At 40.6% G+C, this 21,656-nt stretch overlaps 1 protein-coding gene across 1 annotated transcript in view; it reads left to right on the forward strand.

Annotated features, from left to right (window-relative positions):
* Positions 1-21,656, forward strand: part of LOC122809783 (receptor-interacting serine/threonine-protein kinase 2-like) — a 298,126-nt gene that overhangs the window by 19,525 nt on the left and 256,945 nt on the right. The window contains exons 2-3 of the mRNA XM_044081525.1: positions 14,801-14,975; positions 18,028-18,181. Of these exons, the coding sequence (XP_043937460.1) occupies positions 14,818-14,975; positions 18,028-18,181 (312 nt within the window). The 5' untranslated portion in view covers positions 14,801-14,817. The remainder of the gene's footprint in view (positions 1-14,800; positions 14,976-18,027; positions 18,182-21,656) is intronic.

Below are 21,656 nucleotides of genomic sequence, written 5' to 3' on the forward strand. Positions count from 1 at the left end.
GGGGGTCTTTCCAACTGATTAATATGTCTGGTAGAGTACCTCTCAGAGAGGTATTGTATTCTGTAGTTGGTCTGATCAGGGCTGAATACAAGGGGACAATAACATAATTAGATTTGGATGATCTATTTGGCAATTAGCTGTGCCTAATAGAAGGATTTGCTGGCAACCACTGCTATATGGTGATCAAAGGAGAGGGAATTATCAAACCACGTTCACAGGTATCTAACTACATCTTTATTTTGAAGTGATGTGTTGTCCATGCTATATGCCAGTGCAGTAGCATCGCTAGAGTTGGGTGAAGCGGCAACTGCTACAGGTGCAAAGTGTTAGTTGTCACAAACTCAACCATCCTATCCTGACAATTCTTGGGTGCATACTAGCTTTTTAAAGCTGGTATTACATTTGCGGTCAAACCTTAGTGCTGTAGCACTCCCTGTGTGCTCTCTCTCTTTTTTAATTAAATTCAGAGCACTGTAGTACTTTGTGAGGGGTATAAACTGACTATAGCAAGCAATTTGCTACAATTTCAAACTAAAAGATTTTTTTTTTTTTTTCATCTAAAATCTGAACTCAGTTGCACTCCATGCAGGGTATACACTGTAGCAATTGCTTACTACATTTGTATCAAGGATTTTACTACAGATGTAAAGAAAAAAAAATTCTTTTTTTTAACTTAATATCACTGCGGTGGTGGTACTGTGGTAGCGTTGTCGCCTCACAGTAAGACGCTGACCGGTTCGACTCTCAGTTAGAGCGTCTTCTGCGCGGAGACATGCATGAATGGGCATACGTTGAAGGTTGTGCGTTAGGGCTGGCAACTCAGCACGTAAAAATCAACTGCCAATCATTAGCGGACCGGAGTTCCGCTGTGGCGACCCCTAACCGGGAAAAGCCGAAAGACACAACAACCCGAGCGCTGTAGCAATTCATGCGTAGTATAAACCGAAGCAAGCAGTTTGCTGCAGTTTCAATGAAAGAAAAATATTTCTTTTTTTTTTTTTTTCTTTTTTTTTTTAAGTAAAATCTGAGGAAGGAAGGTTGGAATGAGGATGCAGAAACAGGACCTGGTTAGCTCCTGCATTCCAAGAGCACCAGACAACAAATCACAGACTTTTTTTTTTTTTTTGCTTTTCCATTGAAGAGCTGGGGCAGGAGGAAGGATTCCTGTATCTGGCATCTGGCTAGTATGCCTGCCAGTATGAGGAGCAGACCTTTTTTTTTTTGTTGAAAGAATGAAGAGGTGGGGAGGTGGGGCAGCAGTACAGGCATCAGCCCCAGGTGCTAAGGAAGCTAACTTCTTTGAACAGTAGATGTTTTTTTTTTTGCCAAATGTGACATTGTTGCATTTTATGCAATTAATTTAAGCCCATGTTCAATACACCAGACATTTGTAAATATAATTTCCTGCTCTAGAGCCTCTGTGACAGAGGAAATTTGACAGTGACAGTGACTGTCAGTTTGTAGTCATCAGCAAACATGGTAGAGGTAAATACCATAACAAACAAAAGCAGTTCCAGCACTGAGCCCTGTGGGACACCACTGGTCACCTTCATGTTCTTTGTCACAGCCCCTGACACCTGTATAATGCATCATGTGAGTTCTGTCTTTTAGCCAATTAGCTCTCCAATAAGAACATGTTTAGTTCATTTCTAAGACAAAAAGGCATGCTGAGAAACAATGTCAAAAGCTTTTGACATGTCCAGAAAAATAGCTGAGTCTAGTAGTCCCTTATTTTTGAGGTGATGAATAGTGTCAGTAAAAGCTATTAAGGCTGTGTTAGTACTATGTTTAGGTCTGAATCCGTGCTGAGTGTTGGATAGAAGGTTGTTAGTGGTTAGGTGATTTAGGAGCTGTTGGTGAATACATTTTCTAGCATTTTTGCTATGGGTGGGAGGATGGCAATGGGGAGGTAGTTAAGAGATTTCTGTAGATGGGCCACCTTTGTTGAGGGGAATGATGTGAGAGATTTTCCAGAGGTGAGATACATACTATACAGAGACAGAACGATTGATAAGGATAGAGATAGGATAGGCGATGGATGGGGCTGCTAATTTTAAGAATTCATTGGGCAGTTGGTCGGCAGCAAGGCAGCAGGGTTTTAGTTTGGATAGGAGCTTCTTTATGTAAGAAGTTTGAGCAGGTTTAAATGAGAAATGGTTAGTAGTTGTAGTAGAGGGGGTGGGGAGTGACAATGGAAGAATGTGGTGGTTATCCAGGAGGGTGGTGATAGAGTTAATTAAATGGAAGTTGAATTGTGGTGCTAAGGATTCAGTGGTGTTGGATGTGGTGGGGGTTTTACCAGGGTTTAAGAGGTCATTATATACTTAGAAAGTTGCAAGAATGACATGTTGCACACTAGCATGCATTTACTGAAGGCTAGGAGGTCTCAAATACAAAAATGTCTGTCATTATTTAGTGACTACAGCCCTTGACAGTTTGCAGAAAACCACAAATTTTACAAGAAACAGACCAAAAATATGAGGCAATATCAATGACATTGTGTGAAACCAGAGACACTTAAGCTTTGCTTATTTCTCCTTTTGTTACTGTTACTGCCGGTTTCCTTCTAAAATGCATGTTTTCACTATGCTATTGTTTTCCAGATAAATTACTTCATGCTTTTTTATATTGACGCTAAGATGCCATACTTTAAGCCATTTTACAGCCATGCAAAATTCTTTCACTCCTTTCAGCATCTTTTGTTGATCTTTCTGTTGTCTTCAGAGATGCATACCTTTCTTTCAAACTTCCACACTGTCGTTTATAAAAACAAAAAAGCACTAAGTCATTTATAGAATCTTAAAGCACCTCACTCTTGGCACCATTCCTGCCTGTGTCATTTGGTCTGGACTTTTCAGCAAAACAGCAGGGCAGCTTAAGGTTTCTGAAAAGTAGAAAGGAGATATGATTTACCTTCACATGCTCAAAACTCATAGCAAACACTAATAAACCTTAGCACTAGACCCTCCCCCATACTGTAGAGAAGGACAAGGCTCTCTATTCGACCTTACCAGCCAGTCAGTAAAACAGCTCACTGTACCTATCCAGGCATGTCCAAAGGGCAGTTTCAGGTGTACTCTCCGGTCCAACTGGTGAATCTGGGCATTTTGAGGCAATGTTACAACTGCCTCATGTACACACACAACCCTCTCCTCCTGCCACCAAACACTAATACATGCGAGAGATGTAATTATAATACAGCCAAACTGGAGGCTAAGCTCTCTCAACCCAAGAATGGACCAGACAGTGAAGAGAAGAAGGGAATTACATGCATCACAGCACAAGTGACCTATGAAAACAGCACCAGCAAAAAACACACATGTTGTGTCTTTCGGCTTATCCCGGTTAGGGGTCGCCACAGCAGAACTCCGGTCCGCTAATGTTTGGTAGTGGATTTTTACATGCCGAGGTACAAGCCCTGATGCACAACCTTCAACAAAGGCACGCCCATTCACGCATGCCTCCACACAGAAGACGCTCTAGCTGAGAATCAAATGGGACAACGTCTTGCTGTGAGGCGATAAGGCTACCGCAGCACCACTACCGCGGGTAACACACATAAATACACAAAAACATACTTGGAGGCTCTAAATAAAAATCTGCAAAAGCAACAGAGACCTCCAAAGTAGACATCCAAGCAACCTCCACCCCCAACTCAAACCATGAAACACATACTTCACAAACGTGCGCCACGCAATTACAGCCCTTAAGGCAAAATAACATACCCAACACACTAGTAATAGGTGACTCTATAGTCAGGCACACTGATGTCCCACTCACTGGGCTGATCAAGGAGAAGGTTACTGTTAGCTGGCTGTCGGGTGCCAGGATCTGCCACATAACACAAGCACTTAAGTCACTCCAGAACAAGTACCAATACGACTCTGTCATTGCCCATGTTGGTGTGAATGACCTGAGCCGTACCTCCCTGGACTACATGAAAAGAGACATGGAAAAGCTCTTTGATCACATAGCCCAGGCTGGTATAACCCTGACCCTGAGTAGCATCCTGGCCTCACCAAGAATGATACCATGGTATAAAGAAAAAATGATCAATTTCAATAATTGGCTAAGCTTCTGGTGTCATTCAAAGGGGAGCCAGTGTCTGTCAGCCTGGGATGAGATGCTCGACAAGCCACGCTGCTTCGCTAGAGATGGCTTGCACCTGTCACCCTTAGGCTTTCGAATACTGGCCAAGGCTCTTGCCACCCCCATAGTGCCTTTTTTAGGCAAGACTCAAAAGACAAACCCACCGCTGTAAATAACACAAGTAACAAAAAACTGAGGGTAATGCAACTCAATGCCAGAAGTCTAAACCTCAAAATGCACACACTTGAGGCACTCCTCAGTATAGAGAAAATCGATATATGTGCAGTAAAAGAAACCTGGTTTAAGGCTGCAGAGAGCACCCCAGCACTTCCAGGCTACAACTCATACCATACATTTCGGCCACAAAACCCGGACCGAAATACAAATGGTGGGGGTGTATCCATATTCATCAAGGATACCCACACCTCCAGGTTAGTGGCACAGCAGATGCTTCAGAGATCATCCACGTGCAACTAACAATAGGCAGAACTGCAATTCAGATTGTAGCTTGCTACAGATCACCTACCATGTCCCAGGACCCCCATTCCGCATTTCTGGAAACACTGGGAAACATAAAGGTCCTACCAAACACCCTGATATTGGGTGATTTCAATTACCCAAACATTACCTGGAAGAACTACTCAAGTACTAACTCCCTTACCCAACATTTCCTAGAATTTATAAACTCAAACACCCTGGATCAATTGGTCAACACCCCCACTAGAGGTGACAACATATTGGACCTGGTCATCACCAACATGGGCGGCTGGTGTTCCACACTGGAGGTCAACCCCTTGCTGGTTAGATCTGACCATAAACTAATCACTCTGGATATCCACATCCCCCTCCCCACCCCCGGTCAAAGACACCACAGTGAAAAACTTTTTAAAAGCAAACTTCACATTACTTAAGACCGAGGTGGAAAGTTTTAAACCCCCCATGCTAAAATATAACGCTGCCCAAGCTGCAAAATCCTTTACTAATGCACTCTATGGGCACCTACAAGAATGCATGGATCGTGTTATCCCAAGCAAAACTAAGACTCACTCCTCCAAGAAAAGGAAACTAGTCTGGTGGACCCCTACCATAAACAAGGTATACAATAGAAAGAGGAAACTGGTACAGAAAATAGTAAAATCCCAAGAGGGGAAGACATCCTTGATCAGTATCAGCAAGAAACTTGATCCCTTATAAATTCATCCAAGGCTAGCTTCGAAAGAAAAATTGCCAAGGACTCCAAAGATAACCACAAGGCATTCTTTAGCTATGTCAAGAATCTAAGTGGCAATTCCCAGATCTGCTCAGAGTTAGTGCAGAATGGCACAAAATACACTGAAGCGACCAATATCACAAACATCCTGGCAGACAGGTTCAGTGCAAACTTCACCCCCCTCTCACCCTCAAAAGGGCCCATAATCATACCAGAAGAATGTAGAGCCCCTGAAATCACAGACACTCAGGTTAAAACAGCCCTCTCCAAAGCCAAAAACACAGCATCAGTGGGACCAGACGGTGTCCCAGGCTGCATCCTACACAAGCTCAAAGATGAACTAACCCCACACCTAAACAAACTGTTCAAACTCAGCCTCTCCACAGGCTACATACCCATAGAGTGGCGCACAGCAACGGTTATTCCACTCCACAAAGGTGGAGCCACAACAGACCCCGGGAACTATTGCCCTATAAGCCTGACTAGCTTGGTCTGCAAGGCTATGGAGCACATCATCATGGATCTCATTAAAAGAGACATTGGGAATCTCCACACACTGGACTCTACCCAGTTCGGCTTTGTTAAGGGCAGATCATGCCTCCTAAACCTGGTGAAATTCTTTGAGACAGTTACCAAAGCTATAGATGAGGGAAGGGAGGTCCACACAGCCTACTAAGACCTTCAAAGGCCTTCGACACCATTCCCCATTCTGGTATTATAGACAAGCTCACCAGCCTGAACATAAACCCCTATGTCACGAGATGGGTTGCCAACTGGCTAACGGACAGAACCCACATGGTAAGACTTGCAGGAGCTAGGTCTGACTCTAAACCGGTTACAAGTGGCGTTTCCCAGGGCTCAGTCCTAGGACCCCTCCTGTTTGGCATATAGTTCTCAGAGGTACAGGCAAGCACAGGAGGACTGTGGCTGACCAAGTTCGCAGACATGTGTAAACTAGGGGCTATAACTGACTCTCTGGCTGACACAGACATCCTCCAAAAGGGTCTCACTGAGACAGATACCTGGTGTCAAAACCATGGCCTCAAGCTAAATGCCAAAATGTGCATAGTCATCCCCTTTGGAAAAAATAAAGTACCCACAAACTACCACATAGGTGGTAGCCCCCTAAATATGGAAGACGAAATAAGGGATCTGGGGACCCAAGTAGATAGTAATCTCTCCTTTGATAATCACATTGCCAAAATGGTTAGAAAATCCTTCTATGTGGCCCACCTAATCACAAAAGTGTTTGCATCCAGATCAAAAGAGGTCATTATGCCCCTCTACGCATCACTCATCAGACCCATCATAAAGTACAAAGCCCCATTTGGGATGTACCTTACAAGACACCTGCAACAGCTGGAAAGACCACAGAAGTACCTCACCAAGAGGATCACTGGCCTCAAACAGATGCCCTATGCAGCTCGACTGAAGAAACTCCAGCTGTAATCGGTTGCATACCGCCTACCAAGAGGTGATCTGTGCCTGACATACAAGGCCACGTCCAACCCAGAATTGATGGACATGCTCCACCTAAAGAAAACCATATCACCTCGAGCCACATGCTCTAGGGATCTAAATCTCACCACAACAATAAACAGGACATGCTGGAGGGATAGATTCCTGTCCCAGAGACTTCCCATGCTCTGGAATAAGATTCCAATCTACATTAGGCGGAGCTCCTCACTAACACTCTTTAACAGAAACCTTGACGAGTGGATGGGAAACAGGAAGTTTACCCCGGGAATCACTTCAGTGGCTCTGCTGGACAGAGGCACATGGAACTAATCTAAGGGGCCAGAGAAAGCCAACACATTCCAGCTAGGCTTATAAATGCCTTTGGGCAGATAGCCTAGTACCTACCTATGAAAGGCAATTCTGAAAATATCTTCTTGTTCAGGAAACACCACTGTTTATCAAGTGCTGCTTTATTGGAGCTCAAAAAATCTAATTGCTTCTGTTAAATCACTGTCACATGTTGTAAGTCTATCAGAGCTTGCTTTGTTACATGTGTTGTAGTTATCTCAGAAGTCACATAACTCAGAAGATAAGGAATGGTGACTTTGTTGTTTTTTTAACATTTCCCTTTTCTTTGAATTTGTGTCACCTTAGAAGTAATATTTATGGAATTTGGGGGTGTATGAGCAAAATTGTCACATCACTGAGTGCAGGGACAGGCAGCCCACAATAAAATGATTGTTTTGTATTACTTGGTATGGTTTTGTACAAAGTTTTGCTAATCTGACATTTCAATGCTCTTTAGAAATCTGTTTGAAAATGTGCTGTGATTTGACAAAGATAGATGTGATGTTTCATTACAGACACCATCAACTGTGTGGTAAGTTATGGAGTCACTGTGAAAGGAAACCATTTTGGAATATTTGGAAGCTAGTGCGGCAATAGACCCATGTCAGTGTTTATTCACAGTATGAAGGTCATGCCTTACAGGGTTCTGCTATAAAAAAAAAAACGGCTTCAGAAAGCATCCCGTAGTTTTAAAGTGCATAAAGCGCTTTTCGTTTAATAAAATCAAACTGCTTCTTATTAAACGAAAAGCACTTTATGCACTTTAAAACTACTGGTTGCTTTCTGAAGCCATTTTTTTTTCTTTTAGTAGTTTATTTTGTGTTTTTTCCGCAGGTTCTGCTATGAAACTGTGAGGACCAAATCACCAAAGTCAGTCTGCCCAAGGCCAATACATTAAAAGGTATTGTTGATCAAAATTAACAACACCTGTAGAACAATACAGTAAAGTACTTTTTAGCCCCATTAAATCCCAGTGTAGGGAACTGCACCCACTGAAACAACCTAAGTAATATAATCAATTCTGACACAAACTCAGTTAAAAGATAAGTCAGAAATCCATGCTACTGTTATTTTCAGCCAAATGGACACAGTTGTCTTTTGAGTATTTTTCCCTTGCTGCTTATTGACCATCAAGTCTCCTTACTCTTGACCTCCAAGCAGGAACATGATTTAGGCAACCATCTATTTCTTTATACCAATTTCCCAATCCCTGTAACTCCAACAACTGCTGACTCCAGTACAGTGGGATTGCAGTGCTGGACATGTTTAGGTGAGTGTGCTACCACTCACACGTGTCATGTGAGCTATAATGCAAGGCATTTCAGTTCACCCTAAAGCATCCTAATCCTTCCCTCCAACTCACTGTCACCCTTCATTGCCAGCTATTCCAGCCCTTGGGTCAATAATTAATCTCAGCTTATCTGGGTTGCAGTCAGATGTTCATTCCATTGCATCATGCACGTCTGTGCCAAACAGCCATATTTTACTGAGGACATCAATGTGGCTACACCAGACAGATGTGTTTTACTGATAACATGAATCTGGCTACACCAAACAAACATATTTTGCTGACAATGTGGATCTGGCGGGTCTATATTACAACACCGAACATTCAAAATGTCGAGTGTTCTAATATCGAACCCTAGCAATCGAAAAAAAAAAACATTGAACATTCGGAACAGCAAATTTTTTCCCAGGGAAAAAATTTGCTGTTCCAAAACACATACACACAACACAAGCACACTAAACAAACAGCAATCCACACACATAACACATACACCTAAACTCTAACACCTAACCCTACACTAAAATATACAAACACCACGAACTATCCACTTACCTTAACCCAAACCCTAACCCTAAGGTCCGTCATTATCGCACAGTCACCTCACCCGTGCCCTAACCCTAACTCGCCTAACCCACCCTAACCCACATGTCCACACAATCGCACACTTATCTGACCCGCGCCCTAACCCTAACTCACCTAACCCACCCTAACCCACACGTCCACACACTCGCACACTTACCTGAACCCGACCCTTAACTTTCCACCAGAGAGCTGAAAATACCGAAGCAACAGAAATGGACAACCAAATTCTTTACCTAGGAAAGAATTCGGTTTCCTGTTACTTCGATATTTTCAGCGTTCACTGAAAACGGGTCGATATTAGAACACCCGACATTTCAAATGTTCGGTGTTCTAATAAAGACCCGATCTGGCTACAACAAACAGACATATTTTACTGACAACATGGAACAGGCTACAAAAAACAGAGATGTTTTACTAGCAATATGTATCTGACTACATCAAACAGACATGCTTTTCTGACAACATGGACCTGACTAAACAAAACAGGCATATCTAACTGGCAGCAGAGACCTGGTTATACCAAACAAACTGTTTTACTAACAACATGGATCTGGCTATACCAAACGGACATGTTTTCTTTTAATCTGGCCCTGCTTACAATAAACAGATATGTTTTACCAGTGCATTGGATCTGGCTACACTAAACAGACATATTTTACTGACAAAATGGATCTGATTTACCATACAGACATGTTTTACTAACTTCATGGACCTGGCTACATCAAACAGATGTGTTTTACTTCACATTGCTGTTTTCAGTAAAATAGGCCCAAGATTCTGACTTTTGCTGACCCTTGAAATGGATATGATTCAGAAAAATAAGTTATGTAACACAAATCACAGAATACTGAGTGGCATTACTCAGAAAGCAAAGAATCCTGGAAGTAGTTAACAGCAGCAGCAGCCATATTTTTGTAAAATGTACTGTATCCTACAACTCCTACTGTACCCCACTGTGAAGAAAATGAAAACACTGTCATCTGTGTTAGAATGTCTGACAGGAGATTTGTGTATATTCTCAGATTAACTTGTATTGTCTAGTAAGCATGTCTGTGAAAATGTAAATAAGTTTTAAAATGTTGAATATCTCCTTGTTTATACAAAATGTTTAAAAAATCTCTCAGGGTTTTGTTAACATTTCTAATTGCACATGTTTGTGAGGGAGATTCTAAAGTACATACTGTCTGTAGAGAATTAGCTGAACAGTAGGTGATGCTGTCAGACTGTTACTGGTTGCTATGCGATTATGTGAACAGCTGACTGACAAGAAAAATAACTTTTTTTAAACAGCTGACTGTTATTTTTAAAATAAGACAATTGAGATTGTTAAGAGCAGTAGTTAGTTGAGAGTTACAGTCATTTGCAGTGCTGTACAGACAATAACCAGAAAAAGGACACCAGCACTGTAAGCCTGCCTTTGCCTTGGTGTCATGTTTTAGATTAGATTAGATTGGGGAACAGTATTCTCTAGTTAGATTAAAAAGTTTAATTATTTAGAAAGATTTTTTTCTAAAATGTTGAACTTCTATTCTACAGTTTAATTTTATACTTCTAATGAATGAACAGTTATACTCTGTTGCATATTGTCTACTCAGAGGCGATCTCTGCTTAACATACAAGGCCATGTCAAACCCAGAGCTGTTGGACTTGCTACACTTAAAGAAATCCCAGTCCCTCAGAGCCACATGCTCCAGGGATCTAAACCTTGTCATCACAATAAACAAAACATGCTGGAGGGATAGGTTCCTGACCCAGAGAGTCCCCAGACTCTGGAATAGATTGGCCATACATGTCAAGCAGAGTGCCTCTTTGGCCCTCTTCAAAAGGAACCTTGACGATTGGATGGGAGAAAGGAAATTCACCCCGGGGATCATGTCAGTCGCCCTGCTAGACAGGGGTACAGGGAAGGAAATAGCCAGGGAATTGTTATGACTAGGCTTGTATAGGCCCTAGGGCTGATAGCCTAGTACCAACCTATGATTGAATGCTGGTATTTATTGAAAATTATTGATTTATATTCTTGTAATCATTTTACTTATTATTAAATGGTTTTCATTGCTTTACATTGTGGCTGGACAATGTGTGTTCTTTAGAGATTAGAGAGTGTTTATACGTGTTTGATACTCCCCAGGTCACCTTAAATGCCTGGCTGCTTCTGGTCAAAATACAACCAAACACCCTGGTTATGGGTAACTTTAACTACCATCCATAGACTGAGTAAATTATAAGTGTACAAACACACTCACCCAAAGGTTCTTGGACTTTGTTAACTCAAATGCCTTGGAGCAGATAGGTGGAACCCTCACAAGGGGCCCAAACATTCTAGACTTGGTACTCACCAACATGGTTGAAAGGTGCACCATCACAAGTGTGCAGCCCACCCTGGTGAAGTCTGATCATAAATCAGTCTCTTTCAAAGCAAAAATAGCATCAGACCCCCCCCCCCCCCCCCCCGGAGAAATTAGGCTAAAAAACTTCTCCAAAGCCAACTACTCCCTCTTACAAGAAGACATTAATAGCTTCAAAGCTCCTGTCTCTATTGACGGCAAGGACACCTATACTAGGATGTACACCAATGCATTGTATAAACATCTATACAATTGTATTGACACAACTGTTCCTGAGAAGACCAAAGCAAGATCCTCAAGAAAAAACAAGCCTGCCTGATGGACATCTGCCATAAACAGGTTATATAATAAGAGGAAAAATTTGCTGTCTAAGAGCAAGAAGGAACGATCTGAAAATTGGAAGTATATCCTTCATAGCTTAAACAAGCAAATAAGACTTCTTGTAAAGTCCTCTAAAGTTAATCACAAATCTAGATTAGCATCCCTAGCTAAGGATAACCATAAGGCATTCTTTAGCTACATCTGAAACCTTAAAGGAAAAGCCCAGATTTATGTTGAACTAGCAGTGAATGGTACCACATATACTGAACCAGTGGAAATAGCCAACCTGCAGGTGGACAGGTTTAGTGAAAATTTCTCACCCCTGCCCCAGCCACATATATCCCAAAACATTCCTATGACCTATTCTCCACCTAGTATCTCTAATGAGCAGGTATTAACCTCTCTCTTCAAGGCAAAATACACAGCCTCTATGAGACCTGATAACATCCCAGTATGCATTCTCAATGGTTTAAAACACTAGTTAGCAACACCATTAGGTACTCTCTTCAACCACAGCCTATGCAGTGGTTTTGTCCCTGCTGAATTGAAAACAGTGACCATCATCCCCTTGCACAAAGGGGCTGTATCCACCAACCCCAGGAACTATAAACTCATTAGCTTAACCAGCCTCATCTGCAAGGGCATGTAGAGAAACGTCATGGACCTTATCAACAAGGATGTAGGAAACCTTCAAATTTGACCCGACTCAGTTTGGTTTTGTTAAAGGGAGATCCTGCCTGTTGAACCTGGTAGACTTCTTCAAGACTATCAGCAAAGTCTTGGACGAAAACAAATCTGTACATACAGCCTACCTAGACTTGGCCAAGGCTTTGAAACAATCCCACAGAGACATCATTGAAAAGCTTACCCAGCTGGGGATCAACCCATATACTGTCAGGTGGGTTGCAAACTGGCTCACCAACACATACAGTCAAAATAGGGGACATGACCTCCACCAGCGGACCCATTACTGGTGGTGTTTCACAAGGATCAGTGCTGGGGCCCCTATTGTTTTGTATCTACTTCTCAGAAGTACAGGCAAAAACAAAAGGTCTGTGGCTGACAAAGTTTGCTGATGACTGCAAACTCGGAGCAGTCATTGAGTCCCCATATGATGTCAACATTCTACAAGAAGGACTTGCGCAAAACAATGATTTCTGCCAAAGTCATTGTCTTAAACTCAATGCATAAAAATGCATTACTGTCCCCTTTGGCAAAGGTGATGTCCCTGCGGATTGCCATATTAATAACAGCACCCAAAGCTCTAAATCAGTGGTGTGAGATTTGGGCACACAGGTCGACAGCAACCTTATTTTTATCACCATGTCTCCATGGTAGTAAGGGAGGCCTTCTATGTTGCTCATCTCTTAAGCAAGAGCATAGATTCCAGAACAAAAGAGGTTATGACCCCCCCACACACACACTCTCTTCCCTCATCAGGCCAGTAACAGAGTCCAATGCTCCCTTTGGTATGTACCTATACAGACACCTGCAGCAGACTACAAAGTTTCCTCAAAAAGAAAATTCAAGGTCTTCAGCACATGTCTTACATGGGCAGACTGAAATCACTGTCACTGTACTCTGTATTTATTTTATTTTATTTTATTTTACATTTGTTAACCGGGCTAGTCCAACTGGAAGTATTTCCATTTTCAGTAGAGGCCCGGGGAGAAAAGCTCCACATAGAGATAAAAACACACACACATATAATAAAAAAAAAGCTGTGTAAAAAAGGAGGAGGGAGGGAGGGGATATAAAGAAATACAAACACATCATAGATATCAATACTAAACATAAATCATCAAATCATCATCACACAATAAAAAATAAAAAAAAAAAAACACACATTTATTATTATTATATAGGTATAGGGTAGAGAGAAGAGAAAAAAGGGAAAAGAAAAAAAAGAAAAAAAAAGAGAAAAAAAAAAGATCTATGCTTTCATAAAAGAAAATGCACCTAAAAGAGGGAGGAGGAGGATATTAGAGAGCTAGCACTAAGTGATGGGGTAAAGAAAAGGTAGAAGAAAGGGGAAGGGAGGAGAGGAGGGAGAGACTACTCAGAGGTGACCTGTGCCTATAGAGCAACCTCTGATCCTGTCTTAATGGAAATGCTGCACATTTGTAAGTCAAATGGGACACGATTTACTCACTCTAAGGACCTTAACCTAGCATGTGACATCAGCAGGACTTGCTGGAGAGACAGATGTGTCTTCCAGTGGTTGCATTTCCTCTGGAATAAACTTCCAATACAGGTAAAACAGAGCTCATCGTTAACCCTTTTTAAGTGTAACTTGGACAGTTGGATGGGAAACCGCAAATTCACCCCAGGGGTTTCACCTGTGTCCTTCTTGGATAGGAGCAGTCAGTGCTGACTTAGATCTGCTTGTAACATAGACCATATCTCTAGACCCTTAAGGGAACAAGGGTTGAACTTGGCTAGGCTTGTAAGGGCCCCAAGGCCATTAGCCTAGTACCATCCCATGAACCTATAAAAAAAAATGTGTGTGTGTGTGTGTGTGTGTGTGTGTGTGTGTGTGTGTGTGTGTGTGTGTGTGTGTGTGTGTGTGTGTGTGTGTGTGTGTGTGTGTGTAATTGTGTGTGAATATGTATCTCTCTATATATATGTATGTATGTATATATATATATATATATATATATATATATATATATATATATATGTATGTATATATATATATATATATGAGACATTATCTTTTCTGCTACTGAACACTTTACTTTGCTGGACTTTACATACTCAAATAGATCTTTCCTTCTGAAGTGATTGCATGACTTTCACTACTATGGTGATTTAACTGAGTGATCAGCAGTTTTCCTGTCTTTGAGATGCTTAAAACATTATAAATATGTAATGCATCTGTCTTTGTCTTAATTTCAGACAGCTTCCACCTGTGGTTTAAATTCCAGAAGTAAAGAAGTAATGCTTTCACTTAACAGGGCTTAGATCAGACAACACTTTCCATACCATGTGCTGTTCTGATCAACATATAAAGAAAAGAACTTCAGATTGGTGGAAAGAATCCAGAGGAACACAACGAGGATGGTCTGTGGAATGGAGGGAAAGAAAACATAACCTGTTTTAGAGTGACTAGTTAATTTCAAGGCAGTAAGTTAATTTGTGTGTTTTAATTTTCAGATTGTACTAGCATAAAGATGTCAGTTTCCAGTCATTTGCTGCAGATCTTGGAAGAAGGTTTAGACAATTTAGTGTTGATCCAAACAAGCACTGGGTTTGGCTTTCGGGCTCACCTCTTATCCAAGAAAACTGATGTGTCTTTGAAGGTACTGACCAATCAAGGAACAACACAGAAGTAAGTAGAAGAGTGAACCTTAGTCTTAGCACAGCTTCTGTAATTAACAGTCAATGTCATTGGTAGTGTAAGACCACCGATTACTAGAGGATTACCAGTACCTGGTTATGCCTGTAAGAAAACTGGTGCAACGTGGCATTCACGCAGTACCTCTGGACTGTTACAGCTGTTTTTGTGTTTACTTCTCCAAACAAGAGTTACTGATGCCTTCCGTAGCAGAGTTTTTTTATGTACTTGTTGCTTATTCATTAACACAAGTGCTGTTTTTCATGTGTTATCCAGGAACATTGTTGTAGGTTAAACAAATTGCTTTGAGTTAGACAGTGCCAAATGGGGAATTGAAATAAATCTGAGACTGCAGGATGAAACTAATTAGCAGTTTATAGTCTTAATTCAGAGTCTCCTGGTCTTCCAGCACCAAAAGTGAATGTGCTTCCTGCTGTACCAGTAACACTAGGAAGCTCCAGTTTCCTCAAATATCCCTAAAACATGCCATGGGTGAACTGGTTATCTTCTACATTGTCCGTTTGTGTTGTGTGTGTGCATTTTGTGTATTTGTACTCACACACATTCAGCAATAGACTGGTGTCCTGTCCGAAATTAGTTTCTCACTGTCTCTTTGCTACCAAGGTAGGTTCTATATCCTCTTGTAATCCTAAATTGGATAAAGTGATTGATCAGACAATGAAGAAATGGATGAATGTTGTTATGGTATGCAGTCCACTGCAGTCTTATACTGTGGTATGTAGTATTATAATAGGTTGCTGCTACTTCTTCAGAAACAGATGTGCTCAAATGCTGATTATTGAAAGCACTGTTTTAAAAATGGTGTTTTTCTCTAAATTGATCAAAGAAAGGAGACAGAAAAAATGATATTTTTTTTGTCTCACAAAAAAAAGACTTAGACTTTCGGCTTTTCCCACGGGGTTAGGGGTCGCCACAGCGGAACTCTGGTCCACTCATGACTGGCAGTGGATTTTTACGGCGCCGAGTTGCCAGCCCGACGCCCAACCTTCAACGAAGTCACGCCCATTCATGCTCAAACCTACCTGCATCTCTTTAATGCCACTCGACCGTGGGGAGGGCATGCAGGCTCCACACAGAAGGCGCACCAGCCAAGAATCGAATGGGAGAATCTCTTGCTGTGAGGTGACAATGCTAACCACTGCACCACCACTCGCAAAAAAAGAAATGTCGTTTATCTGGTTACCTGGGTAATTGCAGCCTCAGAGGAAATTTTATTAAAGTAAAGATGGCTTGGCCCCATGTAATTTATTTATTTATTTTTTCATTTTATTTAACTTTGCTTACTGGTGGTAGCACATTTATCAATTAAACAATTTCAGGAGCAGCCAACTTGAATTAATTCACTGCAGGAAACGTAGATACAACAAAGAACAGTCACAATTATAAGGACCAAAAAAAATTAATTTCAAATATAATATGCCCATTCATCATCCTGTTAAAGTTTTATGCATTTTAAGCAGTGTTTAACATTTTTTTGGAGGTCTAAGTTATGTTACATTCTGCTATGCTCATGCTGTGTTATAGCTTCCTTTTCAGTTAGTCATTAAAATGTTGAATTCTGAATGGTCAGAACAATAACTACAACATTTGGAATCATGATGCCCCTATCCCATAAAAGAAACAAAAAAAACCCCAAAAAACAAGAAACACTGTTTTTTTTTTGTTTGATTTTTTTTTTTTTTTTTTTTGAGAGGGGACACGCCTCTTTGCAGTCCCATATCCCTCTTTTGTTATTCCATCTTTGACGTGCCATGTTCTCAGAGGAAAAGAGAACACTTTCTAGAGCTATGTGATCCCACGGTTAGAATGCATTGCAAGAATCTGGCAGTCAAGGTTATTAATTCATTAGGCTGATAGTTGAAGTTTTAATTGTCAACCTTCAGTATGTAACCCTGTCATATTGTGGTTTTGCATTATTATTTGTTATACTGCATGTTATGTTATGATATGCCATGTTGTGCAATGTTTTGCTATGTTACATTAGTATTACCCTATATTATGTTACATTGTAACAGAAGGATTACTATTCCTACAGCCATGTTCTTTGCTCCTATGTTATGCTACAGCATGGATAATATTATATATTACTTTTGGTGGACCACATAATCTGGACACTTTAAGTCTTGTCCAGTCCTAGCAGCAGACTTCTTAGGCAGTGCTTTTGGAAAAGTACCCATGGTGGAGCTTAAAGCTTCTCCATGCCTGACTCTGGCAGTTGTTTGTAGGTAAACAGTGAGTGTTCCCACTGTGTCTTACTGTTTTGTTTTAGAAGTAGGTGTTGCCGTTCTCTTTTTCAATGTCACTTACCTACATGCATTTACATCCTCGACTCAACTAATGAAAGGTGTCTTGGGATTTTAGATTTTAATGCTCAAACCTGTCAGAGCTATACTGTGCATTCTGTTTACTGCTCTTGAATCTTCATGTGTTACAGTTGTTGCCTTAATCTAGCCATAATACTTTTCACTGCCATTGTGGGTAGTTTATATTCTATTGAGGACTAGAACAATTATTTTACAGGATGCAGGATAAGCACTGGATAAGTGATGGAACTGAAGAAATTATAACCTCTTTTTATTTATTTCATCTCCCTAGCAGATTTACCATTACCCTTTATGAGTGCCATCAGCGCTTGTTTTCTTTAGGAGCAAGGGACACTGGGAACTCATGGCTGCAGGAATAGTAATCCTTATGTCAGATATAAAACAAATGGTCTTCCGATAGAGGCTGTCCGTTGAAAAAGCGTTTCAGCTATTCGCTTCAAGTATATTTGTTATAACATAACACAACAAACAGGATTAAGCGCTTTCATCTCACATCCAGAGACTTCATCAGAAGCCTTCTGTCAGATATTCTACAATGTACTTAACCACTGTCTGTAAAGAAAACATTGAGTGAAAGTTGGCTTTGCTGTTGCAGTAATAAAATTTAGAGGGAATAAAATAATATAAAATAAAACAAGCCACTTAAAGTGTCCAATCTTGATGAGTCATTTGTGCTACTAATCCTCTCTCTTTCCCTGCAGTGCCAAAAAGGAAGTTCTAAAGGAGGCTACCTCTTTATGTCAAATCCAGTCAGAGCATGTTCTGTGTCCAGTTGCAGTGTACCAGTGTCCGAAACTGGTGGGTCTGCTGACAGAGTGGATGGGGAATGGTTCTCTGCACTCTCTCCTTTATGAGGTATGTACTGAACTGAGTATCCAACTCGTATGACACTGACATTACCATGTTAATGCTTAAGGAAGCCTGGCGTTCCCATTGTAGGAGGTATGTAGGAGCATTTCTCTTCAGTCCTCCTTTGAAAATTGGATCTGTCTAGCAGACCCTTACAGCCAACAAGCAAACAAAAGTAACAATAAGTAATTAATGGAGTGGAAAGCCAGGAGATAATAAGGCAGAAGATTGGAATTACCAGTATAATGCATGACTTACTCCTAAATTGTAAAATAGGCCTAATTCAACTTGTGTATGCAACATATAATTCATTACTGCTTGGATGTGTACACACAGGGGCCTACAGTAAGAAAGTATCTCTTGTCTAGCCCCACGAAGAATGTCTGATATGCCCTGTGCTGCTTCTGAGGGCTACCTACAGGATTTCTTGTTGGGAGGAAACCTTTTATTGTTCTGCAACATGAAAAATCTACAAAGGACATTTCAGGGTTGCTGAGGTGAGCTCCACAATACAGAAATAATGAGAAAAGAAAGAAAGGTGACATGGATGGCTGCCAGTGAAAGAGAGAGAGAAACAAAAATTGAAAACAATGGGAAAATAAGCAGATCTTTTAGTTCTGTAATATACTCTTACATCAGTGTGTATTCATGGTTTATCAAAGCTCCTGCATGTGTATGCATTCAAGGTCATTACCCTTTAGTTTCCTTCAGTGACTTTGTGTCTTTCGGCTTTTCCCAGTTAGGGGTCGCCACAGCGGAACTCCGGTCCGCTAATGATTGGTAGTTGATTTTTATGTGTCGAGTTACCAGCCCTGACGCACAACCTTCAACGAAGGTATGCCCATTCACGCATGTCTCCACGCAGAAGACACTCTAGCTGAGAATCTAACCGGACAGTATCTTACTGTGAGGCGACAACGCAACCGCAACACCACCACCGCGGGTTTAAAAACATGCCGTGGTGTGGCACTGAATTTGAGAGAGATGGCAACAGTTAACATACCCAATCACATGTAGAAAGTGGGAAAAAGGGGGGGGGTTGATGATTTTGATGATGATAAGGGTATATATTAGATTGTCAGATAGCTGCTCAACTTGAAATGTGATTGGCTAAGGTATCTTGGGAGCTCTGTAAATTCAAAAATGAGTGTATGCAGCTTGTCACCATAGCTCTAGTCAAACTAGATACACTGAAGTACTTCCCAGTATTTCCTGCAGCATGTCTCTTTAGGGTAGAAATATATCTTCCTCTTTTATAACAACTATTCAGCCATAAGGAATAAGGTACGTCTGTCTGGACAGTCCAAAGTACTTATTTCATGTTTCATAATGATGAACATACATGATACTTAAACAGTAAGATACCTAGAAACACATCTTGCTCACCCAGTCTGCCCATCTCCATGGCTGTCTTATAAGCTGTCAGTCCTAACAAGCCAAGCATTTTATGCTCCTATCCCTTACTTTAAAGTTCCATGTGTAGTAAATTACATGCACTTTTGAAGTTTCCAGTGTTTCTCAGACCACTGCCAGCTTACAAAGTCAAGTTTATATGCTCACTACTCTTTCCATGAAAAATAAATCCTTTTATTGCTCCTGAGCACACACCCTTAACTTGATAATCATCTGTCTTGTTCTTGTGTACATTCCCTTCTGAAAGGTGTTTCACTGTTAAAGAGTTTGTTCTTTCCCCTAAGGGTCCTCTGTACTGTACACTATTCCAGTTTAAGTTAGAAGACTTCCTTTAGGCACTTAATAATTTGGGTCAAGAAAATGTCTGAACCAGAGAAGTTGGTACAGTTACCTTCAGTAGTCTATTCAGAAGTTCATCATGGTTTATCTTATCAAAGGCTTTGAATATGTCTACAAGTTCAGTTGCACAAGGAGTCCTTTATCTGTATTAACAAGTACCTTTGGGGGAGGGGGGGGGGGGCAGTTTATCATCATGACCAGATCTGACACCACCTTGGGCATGAAAAATAATAGATTATTTTTGAGGGTTGTTAGTAAACTGCACTTAACTGACTTTCTTCCCTCAAAGCATTGCTTTCATAGTCCATAAAGTATTTATTTATGTATGTATGTATTTATTTGATATTTTGTCTACTGGGTTGTCTAGGTAGGCAGTGGTTAATTTTCAGTGGAGGACTTAGAAGAAAAGTTGAACAAACAGATAAATACAGAAATAAGTAAGATAGAAACTATATGGCTCCCTTTTGGAAATGTGAGACCCATAATTGCAGTTCCCACAACTCTGCAAAATAAAGACTGAGTTGAGTGAAAATACAGTGAATTTTGAAACTTGCTTTAACACCTTTAATGCATTTTTCAGAGGGGAATTGCCCCCTGATACTTATATGTAATAACTCCAACAGCACTGTAACTGAGAGTTGGGGGATACTCTGAGATGCCCCAGCCTCAGTCTCATTATATGTTCTCCTATTCACAATTACAGTCTCACTCTTCCAATGATCTCAGCGATGGTCCTCAGAATAAAGAGGTGCCCAAACAATACTAACCTGAGTGTGTAATAAACACCAATTTAACCACAGCAATTTTCCACATTATGTATAATAATCCTTTTTGACATAAATTAGTAATCAGTTAGTTATTGTTAAATAAGCAGTTGTATCATACTAAGAGCTTTGTATATATGTCAGTATTCTTAACGTGAAAATGGTAAGCAATAGGTACATTGCAGTTTCACTGATTAGTGCACAACAGACTGTAGAATCATATGCAGTATGGTAGTCCCCTTTTAAAATCCACTCATCCGCAACCCTTTTTTCCCATTTTGCACATGCTGTAGAGTGTTACTTCAACAGTGACAATCATCTCAAGCCAAGGTTCACACTGCCGGGTGACTAGAAATAATAGCAGGTTCTTTTTGAATATATTCTTATTTATGATGTCTTTATTATCAGAAGAAAAACTGATTCCAGAAACAACATGATTACAAAGCAGTGCATTCCGTAATGCATTCCTAACAGAATGCAGCTTCTAGTTTGTTTTACCATGGTAGTGTTAGAACGTCTATGACTTTCAGCAGCCCTGTAGCATTTTAATAGTTTGTTTATTGGTAATGAATAACATGACTGAATTATGCTGTAAGCAAAATTCAGAAAAAAAATGAGTCAAGCCTGCTCTTGAATGACAGCTAGTCAAGATTTCTTAACAAATTATAGTGCCTTTGCCCTGAAGATAGACTGGCTAGCACATCTGATACGTTTGTTATACACTTATTTATAGTTGATTTCAGTTCTTAGCCAATAGTCTCATATAAAAATGCAGCCGTAAAATAGTTTAAAAAATAGCAAGGTCAAGGTATGGTTGCACTTAGAAAAAGGTTGTAAGGTAGTTTCTAATTTTGTGGGGAGCTAATCAAGATTTAATTAAAAATTTAATAAAAAAATTTAATTTTTACTTTGACATCTTATCTACCTGTTTGTTTAAGGTAAAGGTACCAACCAGAGACACTTTC

This window comes from Protopterus annectens, chromosome 8.part0, assembly GCF_019279795.1.
Source record: "Protopterus annectens isolate FY-2018-M chromosome 8.part0, PAN1.0, whole genome shotgun sequence".
NCBI classification, from domain to species: domain Eukaryota; kingdom Metazoa; phylum Chordata; order Ceratodontiformes; family Protopteridae; genus Protopterus; species Protopterus annectens.